Genomic DNA, 20,794 nt, shown 5'->3' on the forward strand with positions numbered 1-20,794 from the left:
ATGGAAGCGGGCTAACTTGTTAGGAGAAGGATGAAAATCCACACCCCTTTCGGTTTCTACACGACATCGTACCGGAACGCTAAATCGCTTGGCGGTACGTCTTTGTCGGTCTGTCTGTCTGATTTTACAGGATATTCTCTGCAATAATTTTAATGGTAGGTACTTGCACTGGATGTTGAAGGAGGTTCTTGAGGCTACTTAGCAAAAACAGAATTAACTTCACGCGGACGAAGTCTACAAGTATATCCTATATAAAATTTTAAAGTTAACAGTTTTAAAGGCTAATCTTTTAACACAAACAGGTAAAGATAAGCAGGGGTATAATTATTTTACCTACGCCGCTCGGGTAAATAAATATATCACCTCGCTCTAAGTGTGCCACTTGGTCATTGACAAACCACTTCGGTTATCATGTTTGATGTACTGCAGATCTACCTGCTCGCCTTGCTGCTGTCCCTTGGCTCATCTGATGGTTACTTATGACTTTACTGGCAGTTCAAAAGGCACATTCCACTGAGAAGAACCGGCAAAAAGCTTTTGAGTTTTTGCCGGCTCTTCTTTTACAAAAAGTAATCGTAATATTTATAGATTATGTTATTGTGGTATTTTTTTTTTGTTTTTGTATTATCGTCAGAGTTAGCACGGAACTGCATGACATTACATCGTGCTAACTGCCTCTAGGGTATTTCCCTTTTCTTTTTCTCCTCTTTTTCCTTTTCTTCCTTTCTTATTATTTTCCGGAGCATTTGTGCATATTTCTGCCACTCGCTGGCAGAAATTATTGGTATACGTGGGTATCTATGACGTTATTATATGTAAAAGGTTTTCATCAAACATGATTTTAAAAGTCGGCATCGTCTCCAATCTAGAATTGGCTGCGGCGGTGTTTGAACATCAGGTGACCTTTATATTAGTCTGTTTACCATTTAATCCATAATACTGATATGAGGCTCATTACCTACTTATCCTTCAGGAGACGATTCGTAGGATATTATTAGTAATTAGTATTAATTTATTGCCCTGTGAGAAGGTGCTTATAACATTTAAAAATGGATTTACTAAAAATATATAAACTCCTTAGATTATTATTATAGAACCTGTTATACAATTAACACTTTTAAAACCCCAGTGAGGACGATCAGTAGGTACGTGACATTCTGAGTGTCCTCATTAAATGTGAATGTGTAGTGTAATGCCACGTTAAGCTGCGCACACACAAACGCGTTGCGGTTACTCCAAGAATTATTTTTTTTCTCTAAGAACATCATAATTATCAAAAATCCTGTGATCCCTTCTTCAAAAGCTTCAGCTTTTTTGCAAAATAATGGTGTGCACTTCATAGATGCAAAAAGGCACTGCGTATCCTATGAACTTAATACAAACCTACGTTGGACCACATAATTCGTAGTTGGATAAGGAGTTTTTAAATTTTTACTTATAGTTCATACCCTAGTAAAAAACCACTACTGTACGCCACTGGTACATAAGGTACTGGTACATCGCATGCTTTTAAAACAGGTAAGTAAGCATCTATCTATCGTAGGAAACTATGGAGTTTGGATTACGGTAGCTTAGGAAGGTAGCAAGAAACAAGTGACATTTTATATTTTCTTTGGGATAAAATGTCAAGATTATAAAAAAGTAATTCGTCAGTTACCAGATGTTTAACTTCATGGTAACCCATCGCCAAAGACTGAAAGACAAGAACATTAATCATCATTGGCATATATGAATATCAATCATCATTGAACATTTAATATTTGGCTAATAAAGGACTGTATAAAATTGTACCCTCATTTATCGTCAGGCGAATATGTAAGCTACTGCAAAAATAAAAACCGCGCGTCTACCGCGCACTTGTGTGACCCAGACTTAATGTGCAAATCCAATAAAAGATTCAGGTTTTCTAAATTAGCGGCAAAAAACCTCGCCAATGTAAAGAGGAAAATATATCTGAGCGATCGAAAGGTAATAATGATTTTTATTGAGATGTTGTATAAGTACAGTTATCATGTTAGCTTTTAGCGATGCCTGTTCTGTGGTTATCATAATATCAGCGGATACTTTTGCAAGCAGAGTCTTTATTTATCCTCGAACTAAATATGGTTAAGGGCTTAGTTCTCTTTGCCCCGAACCTAAGAATGGATAAATTACAAGAAAACTTTGCTTATCCAGATTAATTTTACAGGTAAATTCAACATTCATTCAACGTACATGATGGTAGTATCAGACTTTTTAAAACGGGGCATAATTTTAAAAGAGGCACTTTCTCTTCAGTGCTCACGAATTGAGATAAATTATAAAGAGCCCACGGGCACTTTTTGTCATCGAGAAAATAAGTAGGTGCCTATCTTAAGGTGACATGATTGTTTCCTTTATGCGGGCGTGTTTTCTTAACTATGATTTTGACGACCCCTTGAAACTATCGTCTGGGCTAAGTGGTTTGTCCTCTTTGTTTCGGGGCTTCATTTATCGTTATAGTTGCATGTCTAAGTCATCCCTACTGATGAAGCATGTACAAGTAAGGCTTACAATTCAATAGGTATTGAAGATTAGTCAGAGCATCAAAAGCTTACCAGCAAAAGCCGAAGCAATAGCGGCGACTAGAAAGCTGAGTGTCACAGCGGGACCCGCCACGTCCTTCGCGACAGCGCCGGCTAGCACGTACACGCCCAGCCCCAGGGTGCTGCCGACCCCCAGGGCGGTCAGGTCCAGGAGACCCAGACACCTGGAGAGAGGTGTTGAGGTGTCGCCATCTTCCAGTTGTTTGCAGCGACGCAGGGTTGAAAATATTCGTGCACAACTCATCTGAAACAAGGAAATCGTCATTATTAGCGTAATTTAAGTCTTAGAGAAGAGAGGTTATGGGGCTTAGACCCACCACGCTGCTCCAATATGGAGGGCTTAGCGTGATAATGTTTAATTATTTTACAATTATTAACAGACGTTGATAATAAAGACCGAGATGTGTCCATGACTCGTATACCTACTTAACACAATTAACTTCCCTTACACCGAGCTAAGAATTTTAAATATAATATAATCTCTTACACGAAAGAAATGCTGAGTATTTCAGAGTTCATGATTCGAACTTAAAACATCGCGATCTTAAGCCACATATAGGCTAACCACTGGACCGTCGAGGCAGTTACTTCTACATCCCAGGCGCAAGGAAAACCGTATTGAAGGACTGATCACATCTCTGATCTGATGATATAGACAACGAAAAAAAATCTCAAACTACTATAATGTTAAACATGTATGCAACTGAACCTAGATGTAGAAGTACACGGCCTCTGTGGCGCAGTGGTATGCGCGATGGATTTACAAAACGGAGGTCCTGGGTTCGATCCCTGGCTGGGCAGATTGAGATATTCTTAATTGGTCCAGGTCTGGCTGGTTGTAGGCTTCGGCCGTGGCTAGTTACCACCCTACCGGTAAAGACGTACCGCCAAGCGATTTAGCGTTCCGGTACGATGCCGTGTAGAAACCGAAAGGGGTGTGGATTTTCATCCTCCTCCTTATAAGTTAGCCCGCTTCCATCTAAGACTACATCATATCTTACCATCAGGTGAGATTGTAGTCAAGGGCTAACTTGTAAACAATAAAAAAAAAAATACATCAGACGAGAGAAAAAAGATGACAGAAGTAAGTGAAAGAAGATGTAATTTGTATGTAAAATTTAAATGAATGAGTTTACGGCTTTTAAATAAATAGGAGTACCTACCTAGTTGATATAACATGCAGATACTAGTATAGATAAACATAAAAGCTTTAATAGAGTTTAGGTTTATCTAGCTATTTCTTGAGATTTTCTTTCAATATCCGTCACTCATAAAGTAGCTAAGCTGATTGAGCTGCGGAACAAAGGGTCGTAAATGGTGTATTTATCGTTATAACTGTGATAACATCCACGAGCGAGCGAGGCACATACATCTTTACAACCCATATACAGTATGCAACTGCTGAGTTTGGGCAAAGTAACGTTGTCACTATCAATCTAACCTCGGCCTCTAGCCAGTCGATTCTCTTTCTACAAACGCTAACGCTTCAAAAACTAATAAAATGTATGGGAATGACAGGATCTTCAGGACAACTTGATCACGTGACCTGACAATCATGAATGTCATTCCCATACGTTTTGTAGCCCACATGCCTGTAACGCTAACGGATTGGACATCCGATAAAACTGGGGGCCTAGTGGCAGTTTGATACTGTGACAATCCCGTTAACGTAAACGCAAATTTCTAAGGAATTGAAACAGCGCCATCTAGTGACACTACTTCACAACTGTTTCAATTCCATATAGATTCGGGTTTACGTTAACGCAAAAGTAACAGTATGAAAACATTGATAACTCCCACTAGGCACTCTGATCGTCTGTTAGTCTATTTGCTTGTATGTAATGTACCTACATAATGTGTTCCATGGAACACATTATGTAGGTACACATTATGCATTTTTAACACCGCGCAACTTTGTCTTACAAAAGAGCCTTAACAAAACCTCCCATGGCTATTTGCTATCAGGCTCAATGTTGTATCGGCATTAGTATGCGGCACGAGCGACTGATAGTAGTTAGGGTCACCATACTGTGACTAACAATTTTCTGAAATAATATATTGTATCTAAATATATGAGAGGTCACTTATCATCGACGAAAGATGAAATTTGGCAGGGTGGTAGTTTATGGGTAGTAGATGTCGGAACGTGTAATTTTCCGATAGGGCCGGAATAAAGATGTTTAAGGGCGGACAAAGTCGCGGGCGTTTTTAAACTGGTTTAATTTCAGTTTGATTGACAGTTGCATATTCTAGATATGGGCAAATAGGATCATAAAATGCAAATACACACACACACATTTTACAAAATATTTTTTATATTTAACAACTGAGAATTGTAATATTTTTTGGTGATTTCGATTTATTGTAAAACTAACGGACGCCCGCAAATACTTTTGCGTGAAATTCGGCAACAAATCCCGCAGGGACCAATATTTTTTCGAGATTATTCTGTGTTCACTCAGGATGTAATCCATATTTATTCTAAATTTCAGGCAAATTGCTTCAGTAGTTGCGGCGTTAAGTAGTACACAAACATCTTAGACACACAAATTTTCAACATTACAATATTAGTGTCTTTTTTGCTCCTATCTTGTTGTTGTGTTTCTAACTTGTTAGGAGGATGATGAAAACTACCCCTTTGTGTTTCTACACGACATCGTATCAGAACGCTTAATCGCTTGGTAGTACGTTTTTGTCAGTAGGGTGGTAACTAGCCACGGCCAAAGCCTCACACCAACCAGACCTGGACCAATTAAGAAAACCTAATTCGGCCCAGCCGGAAATCGAACCCAGAACCTCCGTCTTGTAAATCCACCGCGCAAACCACTGCGCCACAAAGGCGGTCCAAGTGTGATGTAATAAAGAATTTTCGTTTGAGGATTATTAACTACTAGCTGACGCCGCGCGGTTTTTTATCACGCGTTCCCGTTCCCGTAGGAATACTGTGATAATATATAGCATATAGCCTTCCTCGATAAATAGGCTATCTAACACTGAAAGAATTTTCCAAATCGGACCGGTAGTTCCTGAGATTAGCACGTTCAAACACACAAACTCTTCAGCTTTATAATATTAGTATAGATATGGTCACCCTAGTCTCAGCTGAGCCAAGTCTCGGTCAAGGCTGTGGCGCGACACGCTGGTACACACCGTCACGCCTTATTGCATTATGTTTTTTAACGTGACGTCTTCAAAATTGTAGAACTAAAGTAGGCAACTCAGGCAACCAGAACATTTTGTGTTCGCTAAAGAACTTCTTTGAACATCAATTTGATCTTGATGTCTTCATAAAATAACGCAAATCTATACTAATATTATAAAGCTCAAGAGTTTGTTGTTTGCTTGAACGCGCTAATCTCACGCTGGGCCCCAAGATGTTGGATGGCGACCCCGCACTAGAAAACGCAGTGTTGGTTGACCCCTCACCAGGTGGACAGACGACATCAAGTGGATACGCTAGATACAGGCGACTCTGGATCGTGATTAATGAAAGTCCTTACAAAAACTTATCTGCAGTGGACATTCGTCGGCTGATATGATGATGAAGATACGTTACTAGGTACTGCACATTAGTACAGTAATAAGATATAAAAAGTTGCAATTTAATTGACAGAATAAATGTAAATAATTATGATTGTGAACTAAGGTATCCAAAATTGGCGGTAAAATTACATCCGCTATTGGAAATGGCCTTGAAAAAAGACACTAATTGAAATAGAATACGAATATGAAATGCACAAGAGACAAGTGTTGCCCTATTTTAGACGGTAAATAACCGAGCAAAGACTACATATACGATGAATCAATTAAAGTATAGCCGGAAGAAGTCCCTCATCACTTTCAGCTGAATGACATTGAGGGTTTTCCTTGCAACAAAACAAACCGCTACAATTTAAATGTCACTTCATTATCTTCATGGTCTCACAAACGAACTGCGTATTGAACTAAACGCGGAGGTATTTTTTTGTAAGAGTCGTCGAACTTATTCGCGAGTCGTGCAGTATCTATTCATAAGAGTATAATAACATATTTGCTTCCACCTTCACGCTTAAAACGCGTGATAAATTACAGGCGTCTTGTTGCTATCCTATACTAAAATGTTCATGTTATATAATATACTTATTACAATACAGCACGATTCGGCTCTAATTACTAAACCTTTCCGCAAATATTGTATGGGAAGAGTGAGGGTCATAAATACGTTAATACTGTAAGGTAGTTTCATAAAACAAGTAACTGCCAACAGTACAGTGTCACAGTAGATATTGACAGTGTCGATTTGTCAGTGTCGCCGAACGGACGTACCACCACGATTACATCCAAGTGATTACCAGCGCTATTCTGTAACAACATTTTCATAACTCGTCAGTGTGAGGTTCGAATTCATCTATATCTCTATTAATAGTATTGTGTCAGACAGACATGAATTCGAAACTCACACTGTCTATTTATAAAATTATCGATACAGAATAGCGCCACAAAAATATTAAACTGTATCTCTATCAATATGCCAATTTATGTAAGTTTAATCTTAGTTTCAACCAAAATCAATTACGAAAAAACAAACCGCCTTCAGAGTAGGTACTATTAATATATGTATACCTGTGCTATTACCACAATTATAGTCGATTAAGGGTGTAGCAATCGTGAAGATGTTTGAAGCAATAAATTATTAAAAAAAACTTAAACCTTAGCTTTTTTTTCTCTTTTTAGGATTCCGTAGTGAACAAGTAAAGGAACCTTAAGTATCCCCATGTCCATCTATCGGGCTGACAAGAAGTAGACAACTTAAAATCTCTACTACAGACACTACAAAGATAAAGCTAGTTACTCACAGTCTACACAAACAGGATACAAACAAATAAATTAACACTACGAAGAAAAAAATTAAAACCGTGATTAAAAATGTAAAAATCACGCCGTGACAAGTAACTAAACAGTGACAAAGGCAAACTGAAAGTGTCTTGTCACAACGCTTTGTTTGATCTGATTATATCGCCATAAGCTCGATCAACAGAGATATCATTGTGGGTAAAGTTATGAACGCATCATCGTCTTTATATCTGCCAAATTAAATCACATAATATCTATTCTTAATATTATAAGGCTAAAGAGTCTGTTTGCGTTTTTGCTTGAACATTATAGGCATGGCTGGTCCGATTTGAAAAAATATTTCATTGTTAGATAGTCCATTTATCGAGGATGGCTATATATCTTCGTATTCTTACGGGAACGGGAAAAACGCGGATGAAACCGCGAGGCGTCAGATAATATCTCAATAAAATCAAGGTTTTTTGTCAACACGAGCTGATAGAAAAATGTAAATGTGATTTACACTATCATAGAACATGCGATAAAAGATTGGGAGTAAATTGCCGGATGAAGCTACGCGTACATAATCGTAGTTCTGAATAATACTGTGATTTATAGCTAGTACACATTTTTGTTGTTGACTTCTCACACTGGGCGCAACTGAAACCAGTACAGCTTTAATTTTAAGTTTACTTAAAATTATTTGAAATTGCAGACCAGTAACTAAGTAAGTATAGATAAATTTGGTATGCGATTTCATTGCATAATCAATAGTATTCATTACTTATTATTGTTTCTAAACATTATAATATGTATTTGCGAGTCAGAATAGGTAACTGTATTATTAGAAATAGTAAAATTATATTTAACTGGCGCCTCAAAATGTTCACACGTTTCCTTTTTCGTCTATGAATGAAATATATGGTTAGTAGTCTTCTTAAAATATTACATAGGTATATCGAATTAAAACTTTCATAAATAAAATCTACGCCTATTTCCCCAACTCTCTCGCTCTAATGTAATTTAATGGAATTTTTACAAGCCGCTTGATGGTTTCAGAGATTAGTTGATTTAAACAAACATACAAGCAAACAGATAATATTATAAATAGTACCTACTTTTTGTCCCGCAAAAAAAAAGTAAATACATAATATAATGTGAACACTAAGCCTAACTGTGGCTCATAAAAAATATACTTTGTATCTCCATGTTTGCTTTTAGAATATTATTATCTTAATGAGAAAGGAATCATGACATTTTAAGATGTCATTGAAGGGGCTGGCACACTTGACACAAGTCAACCACCTAGACGGAACGAGTAAGGCATACAAGGCACACATCTTTGCGCTGGCGTGCACCCGTCAACGTGAGGCAAAGGTATTAAGCCTCATTTGCCTTCCATTTCACCGGTAACTATACCCTTAAAATCTGAATACAGGTATGTGGCTTGGGAGCAGTAATTAGCATGAGTGTACTTAGTAGGTAGATCCTTGCCAAGATGAACTCTGTGAAAACTTCAACTAGGTTCAACACCGAAAGTTGTCTGTGTATTTTTTTCATTATCCTTTATTGTACTTTCATAAATATCACACTATTATGTACATCAATAAAGAAAAATGACAAAATCTACAAGGTGTAGATAGTCTTAATACTCTTAATTATATAGACAATTAATTGAATAGATAATAATTAAATAGATAATAATTAAATAGGTAAGTACTTAGATGAAAGTTACAATGATACGTTATAAATTAAAATAACTATTAGGGTAATGTTCATTGCGTGAATACACGGACCTATAATAATTATAAACTATAAACGATTTCACAATAAAAATTTTAATAAAAAAATACAACCGACTTCAAATCCTAAAAACGTACCCACTAAACTAAAAAGCGAAAAATAACATCATAATATGTTCTACCTGCTGATCAGAATGAAGGCGGTGCTAAGCCGGTGATGTATTAATTCAAGCCATGTGAGCATATCTTATAGATTTAGATTTTGCAGACAGTGTTGTTTCATGTGGTCCTGTCAGAAATGGCTTGAATTAAGGCAACACCGGCTTAGCACCGACTTCATACTGATCAGCAGGTAGAACATATTATGATGTTATTTTTCGCTTTTTAGTTTAGTGGGTACGTTTTTAGGATTTGAAGTCGGTTGTATTTTTTTATTAAAATTTTTATTATTTTTCAATTTTTAGTGTAAAATTTCATCTCAAACGAATACATCAGACCCCTAATGACAGTCACAACCCATCTTGGTACAAAATTCTCAGCAATACAAATTAATCAAGCCCAAGCACAAGGTAGCTACCGTAAACCGTCAAGGGGTTCCCTTCATTGACCTTGGTCTTCATCATCAGACCCCTAATAAGAGACACAACTCATCTAGGTAGAAAGTTCTCAGCAATACGAATTAATCAAGGCCAAACACAAGGTAGTTACTGTTAACTGTTAAGGAGTTCCCTTAATTGTCCTTGGTCTTCCTCACCAAACCCCTAAATGACAGTCACAACCTATCTATGTGGAAAGTTATCTTCATGTGGAAAGTTATAGTCTCATTAAGACAAATTAATCAAGCCCAAACACAAGGTAACTGCTGTAAATCGCCAAGGAGTTCCCTCGTCTGTTTTATGACTCCATCATCAGATCGATTTTAAACCTTCATAATTTTGTATTTCTTAAAGGCACTAAATGGAAAAGTTCTCGAACACACTAGACACCCATATAATTTTCGAAAGTTCCCCTCAATTTCTCCAGGATTCCATCATCAGATCTTGTCATGATGGCAATGGGACCAAATGGGGACTATACCGTTTCAAACAAAAAAAGAATTTTTGAAATCGGTCCAGGCGTCTTTGAGTAATCGGTGTACATACATAAAAAAAAAAAAAATACCGACCGAATTGAGAACCTCCTCCTTTTTGAAGTCGGTTAAAAATAGAAGACCGGTGATATATTGTAATGTTATATATTATATCACAAGTATTATATAAGTAGGTAATCCGAAAAGAAATAAACACCATAAAAGGCGGGCCACCTCATTTCTATAAAAAGAACACCTTTTTCGATATATTTATAGTGTCATTGTAAACGCAATATAATCGCTTTTGAATATGTTACACCGCCATTTTTGGATTTTTTGTGTTAAGGAGATCTGGTCTTCTGCCGAAAATAATTTTATTTGCATCCTTAGTTAGGTACATCTTTGACCTTATTGCTAAAGATTATTCTTGACAAATACGAACATCTTTTCCTTGTACACTTTATATTTACGAGGTTAAACTAAATTAAGGTAATATGTTAAGTAGATTATTATTCGCAACAATATGACGTGTTAACTTACCTATGTCATAAACTAGCGGACTTGGTCCGCGTTGTAATCGATGTAAACTTTCAACCCTTATTTCACCCCCTTCTATTTATATATTCGCATGTGTTATGTATATTTAATAGTCCACTAATCATTTTACAAAATTATAGCTCAAAATATGAGCGATTTATATTAAAAATCTTTTAAAACATTTAGGGGTAGAATTTTGAGAAATTTTAATGACAATGTTTTTAGTATTTTTTTACTAGTAGGTACGGTACACATACTAATTTTTACAAAAATGTTACTTGAAAAATGAATGACTATCCATAAAATTTTTCAACACATATTTCAGCCTCTTCTGCAACACAACACAACTCACATTTTTGCAACAAAAAGTATCCTATAACTTCCTATGTATAATGATGGTGTCCAGCGAGATGTCCGGTCAACAAAAAAAAAATATCTTTAGCTTCAGTATCGTATAATGTTCTAACTAAAATGTTCAAAATATTTACAATGTACAGAGTTTGACCTGTTACAGTTTTATTATCTATACTAATCTATACTAATATTATAAAGCTGAAGAGTTTCATTGTTTGTTTGTTTGTTTGTTTGATTGATTGATTGAACGCGCTAATCTCGGGAACTACTGGTCCGATTATCCTCGTATCCTACGGGAACGGGAACGGGAATAGCGGGTGAAACCGCGCAGTGTCAGCTAGTAATTAATAGATTTTAACCAAAGGTTTGTACACTCAAGTGGAATTTAATTAATTGAGAGAAATAGGGCTGCCTATACACTGTTTTTGTAAGCGTTGCAACATGTTTTTGTTTATGCGGAAAATAAAATAAAATAATATAATTCTATTACAATAAAGCACATTTATAATTCATAAAATAAACCCATGGGAGTAGAACCAGTCAATCATGTATTTTATTACTCACAACGCAAACTGCGTGGTTGTCTCTACTTAGAGATGGCAAGAGAACAAGTTTAGGAAAGGCGTGTCTCGGACGGGTCGTGCAAATTTTAAAGTAGGTATAATTCAATCGCCATTTGATCGGCTAAACAATATACTCAGGCTTTCACCACGCGTGTACAATAGGTACCTGTACATTCCCGTTATAAGCCGTGAAGTTGATGAATTGAATTTTGAAATTATACTACATAATTGTCAGCCTAATTTAACATTCCATTGCAGAGCGTGCCCTCACTTCTTGAAGGAGATGGAGCTTATATCAGCCACATAGCTCTAATGTAGCGTGGCGGAAACACTGTGGAATTCATAGTAGTTGTGAGGGCACCCCCAGGGGATCTATTACTCGCTGAGTGTCGAATTTTAACTCTATGCGTTTGAGAATTCAACACTCAGCGTGTCCCCTAGGAGTGCCCCTGCAATGTCTATGAATTCATCATCATCATCATTATCAACACATATTCGGCTCACTGCTGAGCTCCAGTCTCCTCTCAGAATGAGAGGGGTTAGGCCAATAGTCCACCACGCTGATCCAATGCGGATTGGCAGACTTCACATTTGCAGATAATTAAGAAAATTCTTTGGTATGCAGGTTAAAGTTGGAGGTGCATGCCCCGCACCGGATTCGAACCTACGCCCTCCGGATCGAAGGTCATATCCACTGGGCCAATAGAAGGTGCCCAAGGTGCTGTTGACGGAGGGCATCAAATGGGGGTTAATGAGCCGCTGGATGCTGACAACTCAAGACCGTGGTGTTTGGAGGTCCATGCAAAAAGCCCATGTCCAGCAGTTGACGTCCATCGGCTGATAATGATGATGATGACTCAAAAATTAAACATTCATTAATTGTATGCATCTCGGTGTGTGTATATCGCAGCAGCGAAGTGGCGACGTGTGAAACACTTGGTGTAGAGTCGCAGTGTAGGCGTTAATAGGAAAATGCACTTCCCTCCGCCAGACGCGCGCCGGACTATTTCTGGAGCGAGGAAATGTCCCGCTTCCCATTTGACCATACGCTATGGCGGTCCGGTCTTGCACTTGCAATGAGGTCCCGAGTTTGATTAACAACTAGGTAATATACAGGAGTTTATATTCTACTGGCGGACGCCCGCGACTTCGTCCGCCCTTAGACCTCTTTAATCCAGCCCTTACAGTAGTATCGCTGTAAAAATGGAGTAACTTCTCTCGTTTTCCCAACATTTTCCTTCAATGCTCTGCTCCTATTGATCGTAGCGTAATGAAAAATATATTATAACCTGCCCAGGAGTATGAATTTCGTTATAATCCGTCGAGTAGTATTTGTATCTATAACGAACATACAGACAGACAGACAAAAATTTTACTGATTGCATTTATGGCATCAGTATCGCTCACTAATCACCCGCTGATAGTTATTTTGTAAATATATTTCATGTACAGAATTAACCTTTCTATAGATTTATTATAAGTATAGATAGGTAGAAGATAGAATATTATTTTTTCCAGGCGCGGTAGATTTTCTTAAGTTCAAATGTTCCAGTTTCATCTCCCTGTGAAAATGTCGATTGTTATATAAAAGGATGTCTGAATAACCATAGGAGTTTGGGTTTACATTTGCATGCTATATATATTTTTTTATTTGTAGGAGGTGTTTTGGTTTAGTAATAAGCCTATAAAATAATGGACCATGCCATGTGTGCATATAAAACAGAAAAACGTGGGTGTACAATGTACATAATTATACAAATTATGGATTTCTTTAAGAAATATTAAAAAGTTTAAAATGTTTATTTTGTTACGGTCAGTTGTCGCCCCCCTCTGCCACCTGAGGTAATGGTTGGTTAATGATAGTTAATTCCATAAAAGATAAAATTAAAAGAATTTTAGTTGATCAACCAAAAACCACCATTCTTAGTCCGGAATCCGGATTGGTGACGTACACTATCGCGGAACCCTACACTGAGACTGGTCCGACACGCAATTAGCCGGTTTTAATAGTTTTGGCTGATTACGATTACCTTTATTACATAACAGTCGAATAGATACAATACGCATTGCAATCTATTCATAGCAATAGATACAGACCTATTAAATGTTTGTTAATCAACTTATCGACATAGAATAACACAAGTTATTGAAATACTTAAAGTTGCATAAAACTAGTTTACCTTCCCTTCTTGGGTAGGAAGTATGTGCCTATCGTAAGGTACATTTACAAGGTTGTATGTAGTTCATATTTCACAAACTTGGACCGCAAACTATAGTAAGTATGGTGGCATGGTTAATTTTAGTAGAAACTTGTACATAATAATATGTATTCTGTGGCAATAGTAATGGCTCCCCAAGAACGCATCCAAGTAAACGCTATGTTTGTTTTTACCGTCGCTGTTACGGTTGAAGGGTAATGGATTTAGGAAAAGTTATGTCTCTTAACCTATGCCTCCGGTAGACGGACGTGAATCATTGAAATTTAAGAGCTCATAGTTTGTGAGATTATTCGAATTTCCCGTTAAATAGATTAAATTAGGTTTCGCCTTAACATCAATATCTATACTAATATTATAAAGCTGAAGAGTTTGTTTGAACGCGCTAATCTCAGGAACTACTGGTCTGATTTGAAAAGTTCTTTCAGTGTTAGATAACCCATTTATCGAGGAAGGCTATAGGCTATATTTTATCCCCGTATTCCTTTAGGAACGGGAACCACGCGGGTGAAACCGCGCGTTTAAGAATATTTATCAATTTAATCCCCAGAACGATTCAACCACCGTTAAATAAGTAGGTAGTATATGTACTTCTGGTTTTATACACATATACATATGTGTAGATAAAGCGAGGGACAAATGTCCTGAGACCGACTTCGCCGAGCGGTGGAAAGTTGTTATGCTAATCGGTGTGAAAAGTTTAACACACTTACGTGTTGGTCAACATTAGATTTCCTTGCTTTAAACACAAATCAGATACTTACCTAATTAGGTATATTGGTGGTTAATTTTATATATGGCTTTTATGGTTAACGATTTCGATTTATGGAGAAAACATAATCATCTTTTCTTGTTGCATATGTATGCATATAAACTCCTCGGCCTCCGTGGCGCAGTAGTATGCGCGGTAGATTTACAAAACGGAGGTCCTGGGTTCGATCCCCAGCTGAACCGATTGAGGTTTTCTTAATTGGTCCAGGTCTGGCTGGTGGGAGGCTTCGCCTGTGGCTAGTTATCACCCTACCGACAAAGTCGTACCGAAAAGCGATTTAGCGTTCCGGTGGAACCGAAAGGGGTAGATTTTCATCCTCCTCCTAACAAGTTAGCGCTTCCATCTTAGGCTTACATCATCATCATCATCACTTACCATCACGTAAGATTGTAGTCAATGGCTAACTCGTAGAGAATAAAAAAAACCTCAAAACGAGTTACCACGTGTGCGACTCACGACTTCCGCAAACAATGTAGCGGGCGTCAGCTAATGTATACAAAAAGTGTGAATTTGTTAAGTTGTAATTTGTGAAAATGCCTTTACCAAGAGAATGCTACATTATTTGTGAGTGTCATGGACTATATTTTATACCCGCGTTCCAACGGGAACAGGAACTAGGCGGGTGAATATGCGGGGCCAGTTTTATATAAAATGTTGTGTAGATATATTATATAGGCAACTTGTGATGGTAGTAAATTGTAAAGTAATTTAATTGATAATTTATCCAGTACATTTATATGTTGCAACAGTGTTCGAGCAACCAAGTCTATTATGACAAAATATGACTTGATTGATATAGAAGTAGGTACATTTTAACTATGTCAACAGCGGAAAAAAACTTAATTACATTTAGTTAAATAGAAGACATAGAAATTACATTTAATATAACAGCAAACATTACATTATATCGTACCATAAACTATATAACAAAGGGGAATGCCCACAAGTCCATACAACGTCGGCCCAAGGAACCCTGGTATAAACCCCCCCAGTTTGAGCAGTGACAGTGATAAAATAAAAAAAACCTTTATTTTATCACTCTCACTGCTAAAACAGTTCGCCGGAGATGAAGTAAGTTTAAAGCTGTACAGAAAAAGAATTATTGTTTTATGTAGCCAACAAGCTTAATAAATAAATCAATAAGTCAAACAACCAATCAATCAACAATTCAATCAATTAATTTAATTAAACAAACCGTAGGGTTAGGTGTGATGTTTTACAAAAGTTTGTCAACATGTGTGACATATCTTGCGGTTTGCCCTCACAGAGGTAAAATACCCTCATCTCAGTAAATTATTAAGTCATTGACAACCCATTTTCGGCACACTGCTGAGCTTGAGGAGGGTTAGGCCAATAGTCCCTCACGCTGGCCCAATACGAATTTGCAGTCTTCACACACACAGAGAATTAAGAAAATTCTCTGGTATGCAGGTTAAGTGCCGTGATAGCCCAGTGGATATGCCGGATATATATATTCCGGAGTGGGTTCGAACCCGGTCCGCGGCATGCACCTACAACTTTTTATTTGTGTGCATTTCAAGAAATTAAATATCACGTGTCTAAAACGGTAAAGGAAAACATCGTGAGGAAACCTGTAAACTAAAAATTACTAAGTACATAAACCGATTTTCAGATATTTTCTCGACAATGTTTCAGCGAGTGAAACCGCGCGGCACGGATTATCTAACTAGTGTGTAGTTATTATGAAATTGTTACACGCCACTGCTATAGAAGATACTTACCGTAAAGTAAAAATGAATAACCAACCCACTGTGTTGGGTTTTGTAAACTCCGTATTTCCGTAGACAGAAATTCTAATAATGCACAAATGAATTGTATTGTAAAATGGTTATCACCAGCAGTATTTTTTAAAGATCTACTCAACAATACCCCACACTATGTGTTAGACAAGAGAAAAGTGTAGCATCACTTTACGTGTAGGGAATAAATATTTCCCTACATGTAAAGTGACTACCCAAAATTGGTTTTCTGATTTTTATAATTTTTCGTTTTTCCACTTTATAGACGTGATTAATGTATTATCGACGCCAAAAAGCACTTACGTATTATGTAACCCAGAAAATGCAAAATTTCACGAGAGCCAAAGACAAACGAACCACAGAATAGAGAATGACCATTGATCTTTGATAGGAACACTTAAGCGCGCTTGGTGTGTCGTCATTGGATGTACCACTAACTAGCCAAATTTACTTGTATTTCAAGCCAAAAAGACTTCCCGTAATAGAATGGAATAGAATAAGTCTTTAGGTAATGCACAAAAAATCATGTAATAATTTAATAGATTGACTTTATGTAGATATGTTTCTTTCGTGGGTAGGTAAGTATTTATTATTATATTATGGTTTATTTATGTAGTTAGAAAGTGCAGGCCACCCAATAAAAGATACTAAAATAAATAAATATCATATGTAATATATTATGACGTTGGCGCGAGTCACTCGTAAATAAACAACCGGTTAAGAATTCTTGTTTCGGCAACATCCTGTATCAGCAAAAACATACTTCGATCTTTACTACATTGCAACATCGGCGGTGTTTTAATACATGATATTTTTGATGAGAGGACTGTCGAACTTATAGACACCTATCTTATAGAAGTCAAGAACTATTCTGTTCTACCTCTCTCTATAGTATCGTGGTAGAGAAAGCTAGAGGTAAAAGCGATTTGAGACTCACACTGTCGAATTATAAAACATCGTTTTAAAATAGCGCTACTGCACCGGAGAAATTACTATAGCTTGGCAAATTCGTTCGTAGCGATGAATGAAAAACCCACGACTGATGCACCCTCACTTCCCCGCACGCACGATTTCACACACACGCAGTCTTTCCCCTCATCAATAAAAAAATATTAAAATGTTTATGTATATCATATAAAATATATTTTTTTTCAATCTAGTACAACGCTAAAGAACAATTTAAGACCTTTTTAATAAAAGTGTCAACTAGCATACAGGAGCTGACAGACTGATAATTTTTCAGCTATCATAAAATGAGGCATGGTATGGCATGTGGTAAGAAGGCTCACGAGTCACACAGCGGGCGATGGGATGGGAGCTATGTTAGGAGTATCTCTGCGTGATCGAATCAGAAATGAGGAGATCCGCAGAAGAACCAAAGTCACCGACATAGCTCAACGAGTTGCGAAGCTGAAGTGGCAATGGGTGGGGCTCATAGTTAGAAGAGCCGATGGACGTTGGGGTCCCAAAGTGCTGGAATGGCGACCCCGCACTAGTAAGCGCAGTATTGGCCGACCCCCCACCACTGTGGACTGACGACATCAAGGGAATCGCAGGGATTCGCTGGATGCAGGCGGCTCAGTATCGTGATGTTTGAAAGTCCCTACAAAAGGCCTATGTCCTGCAGTGGACGTCCATCGGCTGATATGATGATGATGATGAAAATGAGGCATGTCTAGCTATAACAGGCTTTCGTTCCATTATAGAATACAAGAAGTTATAGATAGCACTGAAGAGTAGTTGTCGAGGACAGCTGAAGCACATCAATATTATGTACCTACTGAAGGCGCGACACGAGTCGGCTAATCCTCTTGACCGGCAGGCACAAGTATCGGCTATCAGCTGTTGAGATACAAAGTTGTGTTTATCTTACCATTCAGCGCCATTGTTTCTTGTATCTGATGATTATTTAAGTATTTGCACTTCTAGAATGAACTTATTTAATACAAGAATTATTTTTCGTTAAATGAATAAATGTATTCTAGCTGCAAGAATGTCGAATTGTCTATTTTTCGAAATAAAAAGAAGAAACAAACAAAATCGAATGGAAAAATATTTATTTAAAGGAAAATTACCAACACTATAAATTGAGTAGATTATATATTTAGATTTTGATAATGAGACTATTTAAAATTTACTTTTATTTTGATATTTTTTCCTGGAAGTCAGCCTTATCTTCTACGTATTTCCTTTTCTGTGCCACGACAAGTTAACACGCTTAATAATTACCCGAGCTCAAGCTGGGAATCAAACCCCGGACGCAATTTATAAGCAAAGTCAACGACTGTGTGTCAAGATCTGTCGCTGGTACAACGTCACTTTATTCGATTTTCGAAAGTCGATGACGAAAGTTATTTATACAAACTTTGCTAAACATTATCGTATTGCTTTTTTAAAATTTCGATGCCTATTTTATATTTTTATAAGACGCATAGCAATTTATGTTATTATGTTATTAAGTTCGAATCTATTTATAACCATAACGAGTTTTTAATTAAAGTAGGTAGGTACCTACATTTAATGAATGTAAATTCGCGCTATTCGACAAAATATTTTTACCCAATTAATGTTGCACTAAATTATTTAAGATTATGAGAAATTAGGTACCTAATCAAAAATGAGCTTAAGTAATGAAGTCTTAATACACTTACCTACTTCAAGTTAACCGCATGTAAATCGGCTAAGTTTAAAAACTACTTGATCGATTTTAAAAATTCTTTGACCACAAGGAAGCTGCATCTTCACTTACTAAGATAGCTTATATTTATCCCCCAATTCCCACGGGAACGAGAACTACGCGAGTATGACCGCGGAGCGTCTGTATATATATGTAATATAGTAGATATATAAAAGTTAAAGCTTAAATACCTACCTACTTGTAACTGAAGTCAGTGACCTTTTACTATAACTGTACGCATTTCAAGTTTCTAGATAATCTCAATGAAAAGGTAAAGACTTTACAAGTATATTTTCCTACAAAAAGTCCGTCTGGGCCTGTCGGGTACTCCCCAATGGCCTACAATGTCGACTATAACGAGGCTGTTTTTAGTTATATGGCAGTGACTGGTTTTATGAATGACTAGTACACGCCTCCGCGGTTTTACCCGCGTAGTTCCCGTTCCCGTAGGAATACGGGGATAAAATATAGCCTATAGCATTCTTCGATAAATGGGCTATCTAACATTGAAAGAATTTTACAAATCTATACTTAACGAATTTTATTGTATTGATGGCACCAACAACCTATATGCATTAAATAGTTCCCTAATGCCTTCAATTATTGGCCCTTTTTATCGGCTTTTAAATTAGTGTTTATTTTTAACGGTGAACACTAGAACATCTAGGTGTTGAGTGGGGAGCTTTGTCACCCGCATTGGGATAACGGAATCACGAAAGTTCCTACGCTAGTGTTATTCCAGATTAAAGTCTTTGACGTATTATTTGTACCAAATTTTCTTCCAGTTCAGCCGTTGAACCGTGAATCGCGATTGACGGATTGATAAGCTTCCATACCCATTTTAAAGTGGTATGGTAGGGAATTTTTTGTTTTCTATCCTCGACGGACTGCGAGAGATGTGTTTAGTATAATTTACAGTTAAGCAACTAAGAAATATTTTATTGAAATAAATTCAAACTAAAATCTTTGTTCTTATTAAACCATAATTAAATGACAATTTGACTTAATATCAAAGTTACCTGTGGTTTCGAAAAGTGTCTTTGCCAAAACATAAAATATAATAATGCAATTACCTTTCTTGCATGTAAAACAAGTCACTTTTAATTTGATTTCCGAACCAAATAACACAGAAATAAGTTTTTGAAACTGTTACAAATGAAGAAAACTCAATTTTCGACACTAGTTACGCGCGCGCTGCCATCTTTGTTTTTCCGAAGTGCCGCGACCTGCGCTGGCGCACTCAATCCTACTACTGAGTTACTGACTGTGTGTGAAACCAATTTCCTATGCCAACTTGCAAAGTGACAGTTGCTGCATTATTTTGCTTTTGTATTAATTATCGGAGCGTGGCGAATCGAAGGCTACTTATGTTGGCTTGGATGTCTTTATCTGGTTTAAGACGACCACTACCAATAGAAGTAAGTAAATCACTATAAATTTAACATAACTAAATGGCTTAACATTTAGGTAACTTCTTGATTAATGGACCCTTTAGTGTAACAGGATGGAGGTCCTAATGATAGCGATTTAAAATTATCAAGTGTGTTCATAATAATCGGTGGTATAAAGACCCTGGAATCTATTACAGTAGAAAATTATTACTTAAATCTATATAAGTAGTTATATTTAAAACATAAATATGATATTGATGGTTAATTTTTTTCTTGCATTTCTCTTTGTTGCAAGAAGAAAGAAAAAAAATATGAAAGAGACGAATTTAGATATTCC

General features: G+C 36.9%; 1 protein-coding gene across 1 annotated transcript in view; it reads right to left on the reverse strand.

Moving 5' to 3' along the window:
* The window catches only part of LOC112051994 (cationic amino acid transporter 3), a 30,832-nt gene extending 10,505 nt beyond the window's left edge, over positions 1–20,327 (reverse strand). Inside the window, exons 1-2 of the mRNA XM_024090871.2 lie at positions 20,140–20,327; positions 2,577–2,808 (exon numbers count right to left, since the gene is read on the reverse strand). Of these exons, the coding sequence (XP_023946639.1) occupies positions 2,577–2,808 (232 nt within the window). The 5' untranslated portion in view covers positions 20,140–20,327. The remainder of the gene's footprint in view (positions 1–2,576; positions 2,809–20,139) is intronic.
* Positions 20,328–20,794: the final 467 nt, after the last annotated feature.

The sequence above is a fragment of the Bicyclus anynana genome, chromosome 14 (genome assembly GCF_947172395.1).
Source record: "Bicyclus anynana chromosome 14, ilBicAnyn1.1, whole genome shotgun sequence".
NCBI classification, from domain to species: Eukaryota; Metazoa; Arthropoda; class Insecta; order Lepidoptera; family Nymphalidae; genus Bicyclus; species Bicyclus anynana.